Source organism: Cervus canadensis, chromosome 2 (genome assembly GCF_019320065.1).
Source record: "Cervus canadensis isolate Bull #8, Minnesota chromosome 2, ASM1932006v1, whole genome shotgun sequence".
NCBI lineage: Eukaryota > Metazoa > Chordata > Mammalia > Artiodactyla > Cervidae > Cervus > Cervus canadensis.
In genome coordinates this window covers 106,646,386-106,661,963 of record NC_057387.1, presented here as the reverse complement: position 1 = coordinate 106,661,963, position 15,578 = coordinate 106,646,386, and the positions used below count along the sequence as shown (strand labels likewise).

Here is a 15,578-nt window from a genome sequence, read left to right as displayed (position 1 = left end):
AACTGTAAGGGAAGGTTTTTCGTATCATATACTGTAGACAAGAGGTTTATATGCCATGTAATATATATAGCTTATAATAATATGGAACTTTACTAAATAAATACTGAAAAAATAAATGCTAATAGAAAAATCAACAATAACCTACAAGTATATTCACAAATAAAAACCATATGGGCCAATAGTTACCTTATAAAAGGTTAACCTAACTAGTAGTTTAAAAAGGGCAAATTAAAAAAGAGATACCGTTTTACTTTTCAAAATGAGGTTTTCATTTTCTTAATTACCTAGTTTTTGTGAGCATAAAACATGCCTTGGTTGGTGAACAAAGTGACAAGAGTGATATTTAGAGCGATATTTAACAATCTTTATAAAAAGCCTTAAAGATCACACATTTCCTTTAACTTAGCAATTCCAACTCTAGCTATTCTAAGGTAATAGAGATGTATACAAAAATATATGTATACTATATTGAATTACTATTCATGAGTGAAAAATAAGAAACAATCCAAATGTTCAATAATAGAGAATTCATTACATAACTTTTAAATAACTATGATAGACTATTATGCAGCTTTTAAAAATCCTATTATAGAGGAAAATAAAGAGGAATGCTCACAGTGAACATTTTAATAAAAGTATGTATATTGTTATGTTCAATAAAAAATGTAAAAGATTAAGTCAAGTAGAAATAGAGATACACCCATCTTCTCAGAGATTCTTTCTGGGTGGTTTTATTTTAATCCTTTATGCAATTATCCTGCCTCCATAAGTTTTCCACAATGAAAATGCAACCTGTTTATAATTAGAAAAACAGGTTGGGTCTCAGTGTCAACCCACAGGGGAATGCTACACCACTTGGGGAGACATGTAGACACAGCCTGGGGTGAAGGTAGCCTCTGAAGTTCCTTTTTTTTTTTTTTTAAATTTTAATTAGAGGCTAATTACTTTACAATATTGTGGTGGTTTTTGCCATACATTCATATGAATCAGCCATGGGTGGACATGTGTTCCCCATCCTGACCCTCCCTCCCACCTCCCTCCCCATCCCACCCCTCAGGGTCATCCCAGTGCACCAGCCCTGAGCACCATGTTTCATGCATGGAACCTGGACTGGCGATCTGTTTCACAATTGATAATATACATGTTTCAATGCTATTCCCTCAGATCATCCCACCCTCGCCTTCTCCCACAGAGTCCAAAAGACTGTTCTTTACATCTGTGTCTCTTTTGCTGTCTCGCATATAGGGTCATCGTTACCATCTTTCTAAATTTCATATATAAGCGTTAATAATATCCTGTATTGGTGTTTTTCTTTCTGACTTACTTCGCTCTGTATAATGGGCTCCGGTTTCACCCGCCTCATTAGAACTGATTCAAATGCATTCTTTTTAACGGCTGAGTAACCGAAGCGCCTTTCTACGCGGGGATATTAGCAGCCGGCAGCGCCCGGAGCGCGACAGACACTAGGGGTGGTTCCCGCTGTGGCCCCGCCCCGCCCCGCCCCCAGGGCCTCCTCTCGCCCCGCCCCCAGGGCCTCCTCCCCGTTCCCCGCCCCGCCCCCAGGGCCTCCTCCCCGTTCCCCGGCACGTCCCCGCCCCACCCTCACCGCCGCCCAGCCCCGGGTACCTGTGTGGGATCCCGAGAGGGAGCTGAGGAGCCTGGAGTGCTGGTTGTGGCCGTCATGCACCTCCACCACGTCGTTGAGGGCCGTGTGGAAGAAGGCAAACTGTCCAAACACCACTGTGGAACAGAGAGAGACATGAGGTGGAGATCTCGGGGGGAAGGCGGGGCGGCCGTGCTCAGAGCTGGGAAATCCCTGGTGGGCTGGGGGGCCCGGACCAGGGGCAGGGCCGCCTCAGTGGAGCTTGTTGGTTCATAGGGGCTAACTGCCTGCTGAGCCTGTCCCCTGGCTGATTAGACTCCGGGCACAGGAACCCGGGGAGATGGGAAATGCCCAACCAGAACCCTCCCACAGGGGTCAAGAGGACATGGTGGACTGCACCCATCAGCCAGGCTAAAGCCTAGTCCTTTCTCAGGTTCAGCAGCAGCTCCAGTAGGACACGGAAGCGCTCTCCGTAACGCCCCCGTATTCCATGTGCATCTCAGGACCCTTCATTTCTCCTTCAAAGATCTAGCCTCTGAGGGCATCCCCTGGCTATCAGATCCCCCCCAGTTAAGAGGAAAGAGTAGCAGCCTTCTCCGAGGAAGGAGCAACTGTCACAGGTTGGGCAAACCTCTCTACCTCATTTCCCTCTGGCAGATCCAAGGGAAGAGGCAAAGTGACTTTCCTTAAGCTCCTACTGGGTGCCGGGTACCATGCTTGCAATGCATACGATCTTCTTGAACCTGGACTCTTCCAGATACCCGATTTTAAGCAAAGAAACTGAAGCTCAGAGGTTAAGCAAGTTCTGCTCATGGGAGGGGGCTGAAAAGCTGGTGGACCGTGGACTTGAGGAGCCTCTTTTCAGGTAAGACCTAAGGACCCTGTCATTTGATGGCTACTACGGGGTCTTTCCTCAACTGTCGAATCTTTGCCAGTCACTGCTGGGGGGGCTGGAGTTGCTGACACTGTGGGGCCATGGGGGGTACAGCTCCATTTCAGACCATGGTACATTCTGCTTATCTCCCAGTTGGCCAGGTGTATCTGAGAGCAAGTACCAGGGTGATTCCTTCTCTATTTTGGCTCAAGCCTTGAGCATGTAGGAAGTCAGGTGTGTGTGCACGTGTGTGTTGCATGTTGGAGCAGGGAGGGACTTGGGCCCTAGAGTTGACTTCCTGGGGGGAAAAAAGGCATTTGCAATGATGAGTATAGCAGTGAGTGGTGTTAGAGACTCTGAGCTCTCAACTCACGGGCAGAGGAGCAAGAGGGAAAGCCTCTTTCAGCATCCTGAAAATGGACACTGAGCCAGGGGTGATGGCAGAAGTATTTCCAAGCTCTCTCCTATGGAGGTGAACAGGATGGGCAAGGTTTATTCACATACTGTGCATTCTAGTGGGAAGAGGCAGTCAAAAATGAAAAAAACAACACTTACCCAAATAGATAAACAAGATAATTTCAGATAGCGTTGAATTTTAGAGGAAATGGGGAAAAATGATAGAACAAGGCGAGCCACTTTAGATAGGGGATCAAAGAAGAACTCGGGCTGGGACCAAATATTTCAGACCCAAGATAAAAATCTGCACTTCATCCCTGGGCTCAGCATCACCAACAAAGAGAAGATGCTCAGGACAGGTCATGACCCCGCCTAGAACCAGCTCTTCACGTACAGGTTTCATCTCAGGGAGACTGCTCAGCCTGGGGCTGGGTGCCTACAAGGGCATGAGCTCTTTATTCCTGGAGAAATTCAAGTATACTCTGCATGCCCACCTGTCAAGGACTAGGCACTGGGTGGCAGATGGGATTGGAGAACCTTCCAGTACTTTCCTAACTCCGATTCTACAGGTCACAAGCTCCTGCCACACTAGTGTGTTGGGGAGCGGGTGTGCACACACACAAATGTGCAGGTGCTGGCGTGGAGCTGGTGGTGCCAGATGGGGGGAGCTGTGAGTAGATGAGGCTGGGAGTTTACAGAGGGCAGAAAACACGTCTCTCTCAGCTCTGCAGCTCTGGTTCCCAGCAGAGCGTGAGGTCCCTAGGAGGTATTAAATTAGTCTTTAGTGAATGATCAGCCTTGCCCCGTGCTTACTCCATCCTGTCTCTTGGGAGTAAGCAGCCAGTTCTCTGCGGGCTGCCCTGTCTCTCTTGTAGATGGTCAGGACATACAGATGCCCTTTACCCTACCAATGCCAACCCTGTTTAGAAACAGTTGTTCCTTTTCCAACAAGCAGATTCAGGGAGAAAGCAGTCCAGCTAGTCACTGATTGCCCAGGTACAACCAACTTGTGCCCCTCAAGAATTTCCTGAATCCTCCAGGGCTGTTGGACTCCTAACTAGCCCACTGCCACCAGGTGACAAGCCTGGCTTCTTTCTGCCTGGGTCTCTTGGAATCTGGAGGCTCCTCTACCTTCCCAGGGCACTGACCCGCTCCTCCTTTTTTTTTTTTGCTTGCTCATCCTACCAGTTGCTGCCAGACCAGCTTCCTAGGATAATGTGGCATCCAGTTTCCTCCCCTGTGCTTTCAAGCCCAGCTCCATCCCACTCCTTCGTTTCTTCCTGCCCCTCTGCCACTCTCTCCTGGGTTTCCAGGCAGCCTGGGTCTGCAGCATCTCTATTCATACCCAGGCTGTGCTAGGGAGGCCTGGGTGTACCCCCCTTCCCTCTGTCTTGGCTGGTTCCTCTCTAACCACCCCATCCCTTGGTTCCAGTGGGTCTCACTAGCCCCTTCAGACGGCTCCGTTCATTTCCCAATAGGAGCCATGCAGTTGAGAGTGGGATTGGGAGGCAATTGGGAAGCGCTTGAGAATTGGAAGCAGTTGGAAAACAAAAACAAATGCACAAAACAAATCCATACCATAATCCTTGGGCACGGTGACAAAATAGAGGCAGATCTGTCCACTGGTGTAGTTCTGAGGGTAGTTGGGGGACAAGACCACTCCATCTGAACCCACATACTGTCCCCCACAGGGGGCTGAAAGAGAAATCAGGCAGAGGCCAGGTGACCTTGGGGGGATCTCCCCAGCTGTCCCCACTCTGTTCTGCTCACTCCCAGCCTGAGCTTATGGCCTGGTGGGGATGCTCTGTGGTCCACAGCCCTAATGTGGAGGGAGTTCTGGGAACATTGCCTGGTCCTGCCCAAGGACATCCATCTCTGGCCTGGCACATGGTCTGAAACCCACCCTGATGCTGTCAAGGGCCCTCCTGTGTGCCTGCCAGTCCTTGCCCTCTAACCAGTGATGCTGGTGATGGTCCCTGGAGGCCCAGCCTTGGGAGCTCTTTAGGAACCTCTGGTGCTATCAGTGGGACCCCAAGGGGCAGTCTGTTGCCCCTCGGTTGATGTCTGGGCCTGGGCAGTCAGTGTCTGCGTGGCTAAGGAGTAGAGGATTCCCCGAAATAGCCACCTGGGGACAGACAGCTCGTGTGACCCAGCCATGGTGCCCACTCCCACACAGGGTGGACCGCAAAGCCAGCCCTTCTCACCTGGGCAAGGGGCCTCCTTACTTTTTCAATTTAAGTGGCTGCCATGCTCCCATCATTCTGTCAGTCCATCTGCTCCCTCTCCTCACGATCCCATGGTTAACCCAGATGCCCGTGGAATTAGCTCACCCCACTGGCCTTAGTTCTACCCATCTGAACTTGCAGGGGTTTTCCCTAGGATGGGGAACAATCTCAGGGTCATATTTAAACTCCCTTCCCCTGGTGTCTCAGACAGTAAATAATCTGCCTGCAATGCAGAAGAGCCGGGTTCCATCCCTGGGTTGGGAAGATCCCCCAAGGGAAGGAAATGGCAATGCAGTCTAGTATTCTTGCCTGGGAAATCCTCTGGATAGAGGAGCCTGGCAGGCTACAGTCCATGGGGTTGCAAAGACTTGGACACGACTGAGTGACTAAGCACAGCACAGCAGGAGGACACTGTGTGATCTGAGAGAGACGACACAGTGACAGGGACTGGTACCCCTGGTGAGTTTCCAGCCTTGTCATTCACGGTGAACCAAGGAGCCCTCCTATGAGCACCATGTCCCGCCTGCCCCTTCCGCTAGCCTCCAGCCCCTTCCGCCTCTCTTGTGCGTCCTCACTGCCTCTGTCCCAGCCCCACGTTCCTCCACCTGTGCACTCTGGCCGGGGATGGTTCCACGCTGGCTTCCCATCAGGCCCCAGGATGCAGCTCAGGGTTGAGGAGCCCTCCACCTCATAGCCCCCGTGGCAGTAGTAGGTGATGGAGGAGCCCAGCTTCAGGTCGGACCCCACTCTCGTGCCGTTCTTGATGGAACCGGGATCGAAACACGACTCCCGGGGGTTTTCTGGAAAAAAGAAAAATAAACACACACACACACAGAGCTAGCTCATCAGTGGCCTAATTCCAGGGCACAGCACCTGTGGGGAGACCCTAACATTGATTAGCCACAGAGGATATGGGGATTGGGGGCTGACAGGTCTACTCAGGTATGGAAATAAATTTGGTTAAAAACTGGGACTGGAGAGTGAAATAATGCCATTTGCAGCAACACGTATAGACCTAGAGATGATCATACTAAGTAAAGTAATTCAGACAAAGATAAATACCACACATATCACTTAGATGTCAAATCTAAAAAGTGATGCAAATACACTTATTTACAAAACAGACCCACAGACTTTGAAAACAAATTTATGGTTACCAAAGGGGAGGAGTTATGGGGGAGGGATAAATTAGGAGTTTGGGATTAACAGATACCACCACTACAAATAAAACAAGAAAATGGCAACCCACTCCGGTATTCTTGTCTGGAGAATCTCCATGGACATAGGAGCCTGGCGGGCTGCAGTCCATGGGGTCGCCAAGAGTCGGAAATGACTGAGCGATGAAGCACACTGTGGCACAGGGCACTCTACTCAATATTCTGTACTAACCCACAGGGGAAAAGACTGAAAAGAATGGGTATACGGATATGCATAACTATCAGTTTGCTGTTCATCTGAAACCAAGACATACTGTAAAATCAACAGTGTGTGCATGCATAGTTGCTTTAGTCATGTATGACTCATTGCAACCCTCTGGACTGTAGCCCACCAGGCTCCTCTGTCCATGGGATTCTCCAGGCAAGAATACTGGAGTGGGTTGCCGTGCCCTCCTCCAGGGGATCTTCCTGACCCAGGGATCAAACCCACGTCTCTTATGTCTCCTCCATTGGCAGGTGGGTTCTTTACCATTAGCACCACCTGGGAAGCCCATAAATCAACTATATTCCAGTATACAATAAAAATTAAATTAAAAATTAAAAAAAAAGAAAGTAGGGCTAGAAGTCATTTTGAAGAGTGAACTCTCCCTTCTTCTCTCCACTTTCTTGCCCTGACCCTCCAAGGAGGGAGTTCTGCCGCACTTTCGAGGCCCTCTCTCACCCCTGACTCACTCCTCTCAGGGGAGGCACACACTGCTCTGACTGACGGGAACTGACACGCCGTGCTTCACATCTTGGTTGTGACCAGGTCATGATGGTGAAGGTCAGTACTTGGGCATAGTCCATCCCTTTGCTCAGCTTTGAGCCTTCACCCTCAGCATGGAGGCTCCTGGTTTCTAGAAGCTTGCATTTGTGCCCTGATGATGGGATGGCCCTGCTCATTGTCTCTGCCTAGAGCTTAGGGTGGGGCAGTTCCAGATACACTGCTAAGTTTAAACTCAAGTGGGATCCAGAAAATGGCCCCTTGCCTAACAGAGGACCCCTCAGTGGTTTCCTCATGTGCCCTGTGTTGTATCACCTTCAGCCCCACATCAAATCTGTCCTTCCCCAAAGCTTAGTGTCTCTGGCCAGAATGCAACTGACTACTGGGTGACTCATTTATGAATTGCAGAGATACAGGGAAATGTCACCAGGTCTTATACTTCATCTTTTCTGTTATAAATTCAGAGTGGGTCAAATATTATTTGAAGTTCAGAAAACTCAAGTAACTTGGAACCAAGTTCACATAACTCATATGAGGCAGAAAAAGCTGTGGCACCCAATATTCATTCCTCCCACCTGATGCTTTTAAGTAATGGAACCCAGGGTTTATCCAGAGTATCAAGGCTATAGTATCAAGCTAAGATCTATTCCTTCCAGCCTCTCAGGCAGCTAGATCTGGTCAAAGAGTAGTAAACACAGTCAGGTCAGATCACTGCCTCCCGAATCACTCAGAGTAAAAGCCCAAATCCTTGCAAGTCTCCGAGGTCCTGCACATCCTGCCCCAGTCGTGCTTCTGTGACCTTGATTCCTGTTGTCCCTTCGCTAACTTTGCTCCAATCACATTGGTCTCTTCCATCCTCGTGCCTCCCCTGTCACTTCTCGCAGGATTTAGCTCGATACCTCCTTCTCAGTGACACTTCTCTGACCAAATCTTATTGTTCTTTTTCATTTAAAAAAGTTAAAAAATTTTTTGGCTGCGCCACATGACATAAGGCTTGAACCCGCATCCCTTGCATTGGAACCACAGAGTCTTAACCACTGGACTGCCAAGGAAGTCCTCTGGCCGGGTCTTTAAAATTGTGATATTCCTCTCCCCAGCACTCCCTGTCACCCTTCTCTGCTTTATTCTCTGCACTGAGGTCAGTACTATCTCATACACCGTATAGTTACCTAATTTCTTTCTGTCTCCCTCCACTAGAATGTAGGTTCCAGGAAGGCAGTTTTCCAGTTTTGTTCACTGCTGTAGTCTAGTGCCTGGGATATGATAGGCACTCAATAAATATTTCCTAAGTGGGTCAGGAAGATTCCCTGGAGTAGCAAGTGGTAACCCACTCCAGTATTCTTGCCTGGAAAGTCCCATGGATAGAGAAGCCTGGCAGGCTACAGTCCATGGGGTCGCAAAGAGTCGGACAAGACTGAATCGAATTTGCGCACATGTAGTCCAGTGCCTGGCATATGATAGGCACTCAATAAATATTTCTTAAGTGGAGAAAACTCTTGAGAGTCCCTTGGACAGAAAGGAGATCAAATCAGTCAATCCTAAAGGAAATCAACCCTGAAAATTCATTGGAGGACTGATGCTAAGCTGAAGTTCCAATCCTTTGGCCACCTGATATGAACAGTTGATTTTTTGGAAAAGACCCTGATGCTGTGAAAGACTGAGGGCAGGAGGAGAAGGGGGTGACAGAGGATGGGATGGTTGGATGGCATCACTGACTCAGTAGACATGAGTTTGAGCAACTCTGGGAGATAGTGAAGGACAGGGAAGCCTGGAGTTCTGCAGTCCATGGGGTCGCAAAGAGCTGAACACGACTCAGCGACTGAACAACAAAGTGGATACATGTGGGACTTCCGGAAAGACTGCTGAAGGGAAGGCGACTCAGCTGAGAGAGTATTCATCGTCCCTTCCTTCTTTCTTCCCTTCCTCCTTCCCACAGTTTGGAACTCAGATGTGGTGGATGGACCTCTGGTCGCCACCTTGGATCCTGAGATAACCTTGAGGATGGGAGCCATGTAGCCATGATACAGCAGAAAGATACAAGGAGCCTAGATGGAGACACTTCAACAGCTTTGGATGAAAATCTTCAGATTTCTTTCACAGAAGAATAGACTTCTACCTCATATAAACAACTGTGCTTCTGGGTAACTGCTACACTGGCATACCCAGCTGGATGTGACTGCCCAGAACATTACTCTATGTCAGAGAGTGGGTAACCGCCACACTGGCATACCCAGCTGGATGTGACTGCCCAGAACATTACTCTATGTCAGAGAGTCCTTTTCTCCCTTCTATGTGTGGCAAACTCCTATACTTTTCAATGCCATGCTCTCCTGAGCAAATGTCCTGAATGTTGCCTTCTTTCTGGCAGAATTTCATTTTTCTTTTCTTGACTATCTTGGTAGGTAGGGTAAGTGCATTTCTTTCCAGTGGGTTCTGAACTCCTAAAGGACAGGGATCCATCATCTATTCTTCTCATAACCCTGGCAACTAGCACAGAACTTGGCACTAGGGCTGACTCTATTTGGCACATAATAGAGGCTTAATAAATGGATGCTGAGTTGATTGGCTGAACACCTCTAGACTTAGAAAATCAACAACCACATCAATGAGCCAACTACAGACTCTATTCTTCCACTGCTCACATGTCAGAGCAAGAAGAGCTCATCATTCCAAGCACTGTCACGTTAATAATGACGACAAGGCTAATGATAGTGATGACAGCCGCTTACACAGGAATATCGTTTCACGATTTTCAGAGCACTTTCCAATCTGTTATCTTGCTTGAACCTCACAGTACCCTCTGCAGTAGGGAGGGTCAGGTATGCTTCTGTTCTGGTTACAGATGAGGAATATGGTGATCAGAGAGGCTAAATGAGTTTTCCAAGCCATTCAACTATTAAGAGGTAGAGTTAATACCAAAATCAGGTCTTTCAGGCTGCCAGACCAGAGCTCAGCTGTGAATGATAAAACTAAATGACGAAAACATCATGATGATAATAACAAATAAGCCCCAAGCCCTCCAAAATGAGAAAATTAAAAGAACCAGATTCTTTTTGTCTTAATAGATAAGGCCTGTTTCCAAACGCAGTAACAGCAAAATATTGAAAATGACAACTCAAACAGTAAGGAACTGGTTTAACAAAGCTGGATTTGAGCCACCCACTGAAATATAAGCAACCTTTGGAAAGAATAGCAATCGCTTCTTGGCCTTTTGGCTAAGATCAAGTAGAAAGAATAGCAAAAGTCTTCGAATACTGATATGGAAAGGCGCCCAAGATCTATTGTTGGGCAAAACCCCAAACAAAGCTCAAAAAAGAAAAGCCAATCCATATTACAGATTATATACAGTGTGATCCCCATTCATATAGACAGGGATCTGCGAACTGCAGTCCACTGACTCGCTACTGCCCGTTTTTGTAAATAAACACAGTCACACCCATTTGGAACCCATTGGAACACAGCCACACTCATTTATTTACATATTGTCTATGACGGTTTTAGCGTTATAACAGCAGAACTGATAGTAGCAGAGACCATCTGGCCTGCTAAAACTAAAATATTTACTCTCTGGTCCTTTACAGAAAAGTTTGCTGACCTCTGGTATAGAATTTATATTACTTTATATATAAATACACACACACACACACACACACATATATACACAATATCTGGAATGAGATAACAAGCCATTTATCCTGGTACTTTAGGGGATGGCAGTGTTCTTGCCTGGAGGATCCTGGGGACGGGGGAGCCTGGTGGGCTGCCATCTGTGGGGCCGCACAGAGTCGGACACGACTGAAGCGACTTAGCAGCAGCAGCAGCAGTATTGGGAGATGTTAAGTTTTTAGAGCATATCTTAAATGCTTCTGTATTAGTTGAATTTTTCTAATAAACGTGTTACTTTCTTATATATTTATTTTCGTAGAGCATCTTACTCTTATTGTTTTAATTCATTTTCCTTTCCACCATAAAACTATACATCAATGTGCTCCTCTATTGTCATAAAATGCCATTAAGGACACATAATCCAGACAGAATCTCTGAAAAACATAATTAATTTTAATGATTATTCCAAATAAGATTCTAAAAGAGAGCATACATTATTTTATTTTCCAGAAATATGACACTGCTGGATCAAAAAGTTAGAAGGATAACATATTGTACATATGATGCCTCTCCTTTCTGACCTGGAAAAGGTATAGAAATATTCAACATGTTAAAGACATCAATATTAGTTACTGATGATATGATAGTAGGTTATCAATGAGCTCTGATTTCAAAATCAGTAATTTCTGTCTTCTCTTTTAAATATTCTATTTGTCCTGCTATCCAGTGTTATAATAGTTATAAGGAATACTTCTGTATTCATTGTTATTTGAAAAATGTTTATACTTAGAAAAATCTGAAGAAAAACATGTGTTAAGTTAAAAGTAAGCATAAATGAAGAGGTCTTTAATTTAGAAAGACCAGGGCAGAGCTGAGTAGGGGGCGCAAAAGTGGAAATCTGGTAGGAAGTCCTCTGCTTACAGTGTTACTCTTAAGGGCTTGAAAGAGAAAATAGGTACTTTTTAGTACTTTTTGGGAAAGTTGACTCACCCTGGCATTTCCTGAGTTATTTCAGGTTCTCTAACACTTGCTTTGAACGCTTCTTCCCTGTGTCTGAAACTCTCTCCACTCCGGCTCTTACACAGGGGGCTTCTCAACCTTTAGGTCTCTTTTTGGGTTTCATCTGCTTGGTGAGGCCTTCACCATTCTGAAGTGGGCTCCCCATTTCTCTTTCTTAGGTAGTTTGTTCTCCCTTCCCTTCTTAGGTTTCTCTCTTCTTATTTGTCTCCTTATTTATTGTCTGTTTCCTCACCTTCATGTTCCCCTCAAGTTGGGACTGTGACCCTTTTGCCCACTGCTGTGTCCTCTGCATACAGTGCAGGGCATATCATGAAGTAGGAGTTTAATAAGCATTTGTTGAGTGAATGAACGGTTTCTAGACACGTGCATGGATGCCCTAGCCTGTCCTGGCCCAAGAGGAAACCACCACACCTGCTGGAAGATGAGAATAAAAGTCCCTCCCAACCACCTGACTGGTTTTTCTGGTCTGGAAAAAGACACTAAACCTCCCTGGGACTTGTTTTTCAAAACTGTGTTCAAAAGACAGGATTCACCTCATTCCCTCTGCATCTTTCTCGCAGACGGTAAAACTACCCAGGAGGCTGCATTCAGATGAGAAGTGCGCCAGAGTGTGGGGTAATAGAGACCCACAGCTGACATGACTGCGTTCAGAATCATCTCTTAGAAGGGCTGCGCAGAGATGACTAAGACAGCACAGCCACCTTCCAGGAGCAACTGAACAGAGACACCTGCCCTCCCACCCCACCCACCCACCTTCGCCTTATGCAGGTGGACCTCCAACATTCCATTGTAGTAGAAATGCCTGTGAGCTTAGGACGTGAACTCCACGGAGGCCTGGACTTTGTTTTGTTCCTTGCTCTGTTCTCAGCCTCTGTAGCAGTGTCTAGCACATAGTAGGTGCTCACAAAATGTTACTCAGTGAGAAAATGAATCAAAATGCCTGATCGTTCCTTACCCGTTATGCAAAAGCCTAATCCTATGACACCACTCAGGAGACCTCTGACTTAAACTTGTCAATCTGATGGTTCTTTTGGGATTGGGAGTTGGGATACAAACTGTGAAGTGATTCAAAGCCAAGAGGGAGGAAGCCCTGCTTTCCTAGGAGAATGGAGAAGCAAAGAAAACTAACCTACAAAGAAAGGTGAATGTAGCAAATACTCAGAAAGGAGCAGGGATCAGGCCACGTGGTTCTGGAGATGGAGGAGGACCATCCTTGCATTCAACCGCTGATTCTCCCACCTTGACTGTAATCCCCTTGGGACATCACGCTTCCTGCCCTTGGGGCTCTTATATTCTAAAAATGCATTCCATTTTGATGCTAAGTGAGAGTGAGTTTTTATCATCTATATTGTTAAAATACAGAATGCTCTTTAGCTTAAATCAGTTTGGCTGTTAGTTTTCTTTTTATAATAAAGTCTTTCTGTCTCAAGTTGGTTTAAGTGTTTCTGTTTTTCACCTTTTTGTAATAAACTACTCCTTTTTCTTCCTAATAGTTTCTTCATAGGAACTAAATGATCCCTCACTAAGATGGGACAAAATTGTTTTTGCTTTTCCCTTAGGAATTTGGCAGGAGATAAGGAAAGACTCCTGGTCTGTTCACCCTGGGTCAAAGGAGGGGTTGACTTGGGTCAGAGAGTGGTTTTCACTGGGCTAAGCCCAGCTGAGTCTGGCAACCTCTCTTGAGGTGGATCCTCACACCTCCCAAAGCAGAACCGTTGAAACCACAGCTCCATGGAGATCCAGATCCTCAGCATTAGTGGAGTCCTGGATCTCTCTAAAAGACAGGATTCTGCCTTTGGACAGAAGATGGCTTCTAGATGGATGCGGCCAACTATTCTTTTCCTAAGAATCCACACCTGCCTCAATGTGCAAGTCCTCCATGGGCTACCAACTCAACCTAGGGTGTTCTATGGACTCGCAGAGTGTAGAGTATCTAAATTCTTTGCCAAGGACTGGAGAAGTATACAGGACACATGCATGCACAAATAACACATACTCATATATTTTAAATATATGTCCCATTCTACCAGGCTAGTTCAATGAACAAAGGTTCTATCTTCCAAATAAAGGCAGAACAAATGAAATATCTATCACGCAGGAGGAGAAAGGCAATGGGATGGAAGAGCAAAGATCAAAGTATGTGGCAACTGCTATCGAGCCCGCTGCTGGGGGCTGTGCCTATTGACCAGTCCTTACAACTACCTCTTCATAGAGTACCACTGTCCCTCTCTGACAGACAAGGAAGTGATTCTCAGAGAAGTTAGGTAACTTGTTTAAGGCCATATAGGTGATAAGTGATGGTCATCTCCCTTATATAGATATTGAACATGAGGGAATATCATCAAGTTCTTGGGATCCGGTAGCAGAGTGGACCCATTCATTCCAAGAACCCAGGGATATGGAGAAGGAGACCATGGGATCTCCCTGGGTTCTACCAAATGGGCTACCTGACCAGAGGCCTGGGACATAGTAAAGAGGTGATCCAAATTTGGAGGTGTGTAATCTCCAAAGGAGATTAGAAGGAAAGGAAAGAAGGAAAGAAGGAAGGTCCAGGTCTCACTAGGTACCTCCCACCCCAAGTAGACACATTCATGTGGCACTTGCACCGTGGATCCTCATAAGGTGGTAGAAGGTGCATGGTGGGCTGTGTCTCCCCCCTTGCCCCTCCCCAGTGATTGGCCTCCTTTGGCTGCTTGGCAGACTCTGGTGGCAGTTTGGAAGGCCCTATTCCCTGGAGCTTTGTTTTGTATCTGAGGACCCTTCGATATGGTCTTAGGCCAACAGCTGGACAGGGAGTGAGGACCTAGAAGTGTGGCTCTAGCGCACGGATTTGTAGAGAAGACCTGGGGGAGAGGAGACCATGGCCAGGTTGCCATGACAAGGGGACCAGGGAGGAAGCTGAGGGAGTTTCTACCCTGGGGCCACTGTACCCAGGGATGATGAAATGCAGTCATCTTATAAGAAGGTTGAAAATGGTGACATGTGGGGTAAAATTTTAGAATCCCTGCCACATAGAAGACTCAGGTGGGACAAGCTAGATGTCGCTCTGATTGTTGCTAAGGCCTGGCTGGGGTGGCTCCAAGTGCCACATTTGTGTGACTTCTAGCTGTGCTCAGCCACTTGGCAGGGAATTTAATAAAAGGCGCAGTTGTGCAAGGTTTATGCAACTGAAGGATCAGGGAGCAGGAAAATTGCGGGTACCGATGAAAGTGTAATTAAAGAGACGAATAATAACAAGTGAGGATGATGACATGGCAGTGGGGATGGTGGTGGGCGGAGCAATGGGGGTCCTGGCTGAACCTAAGACATGCCTTCTGTTAGCATTCCACAACTTGTGACTGTGTCTGTTCTGACATCAGCATGTGGAGACTGAGTGTAGGAGGCTTATCAAACGGTGGTTATTGAGAGGAAGAGAGGGTGGCAAAGAATCCAGGCCAGTCCCACGAGGAGAGATGACCACAGGCAAAACTTTCTCTAATTTGTGCCCCAAGTGTCTTCGAGAATTGTATCTGACACATAGCAGGCGATCGAGAGTTACAAGGATTTCGGGGAGTCAATGGATATGAACTGCTCAGGACACTGCTGGCCGTTGGCAGACTACTAAATTAACCACTATTATGATTAGGATTATTTGTGAGCTCGTGTGAACTATTCCCAGGAGTTGCCACAAATATTTAATTAAGCGACACTTTAAAAGGTTGCTGAGGTCCCACATTAAGCAAGTGGGGGACGTGAGCCAGGAACTTTTTAATTTTAGCTGGTACTGTGACCCCATTTGTACACACAGGCTGATGAGTTTGGCAGAACTTGGGTTACAGTAGCAATAACAAAATCCATCATCTCCAGAGTATCTACAGAGTACTTAGTCCATCCTAGGCACTATCCTCCTACATTTCATTTATATGTATAAAATATCTTTTAATTTAACCTTCTG

At 46.6% G+C, this 15,578-nt stretch overlaps 1 protein-coding gene across 2 annotated transcripts in view; it reads right to left on the bottom strand.

Moving 5' to 3' along the window:
- Positions 1 to 15,578, bottom strand: part of CSMD2 (CUB and Sushi multiple domains 2) — a 679,919-nt gene that overhangs the window by 122,404 nt on the left and 541,937 nt on the right. For both annotated transcript variants that reach the window (XM_043461986.1, XM_043461987.1), the window contains exons 30-32: positions 5,704 to 5,898; positions 4,452 to 4,568; positions 1,627 to 1,740 (exon numbers count right to left, since the gene is read on the bottom strand). In XM_043461986.1, the coding sequence (XP_043317921.1) occupies positions 1,627 to 1,740; positions 4,452 to 4,568; positions 5,704 to 5,898 (426 nt within the window). The remainder of the gene's footprint in view (positions 1 to 1,626; positions 1,741 to 4,451; positions 4,569 to 5,703; positions 5,899 to 15,578) is intronic.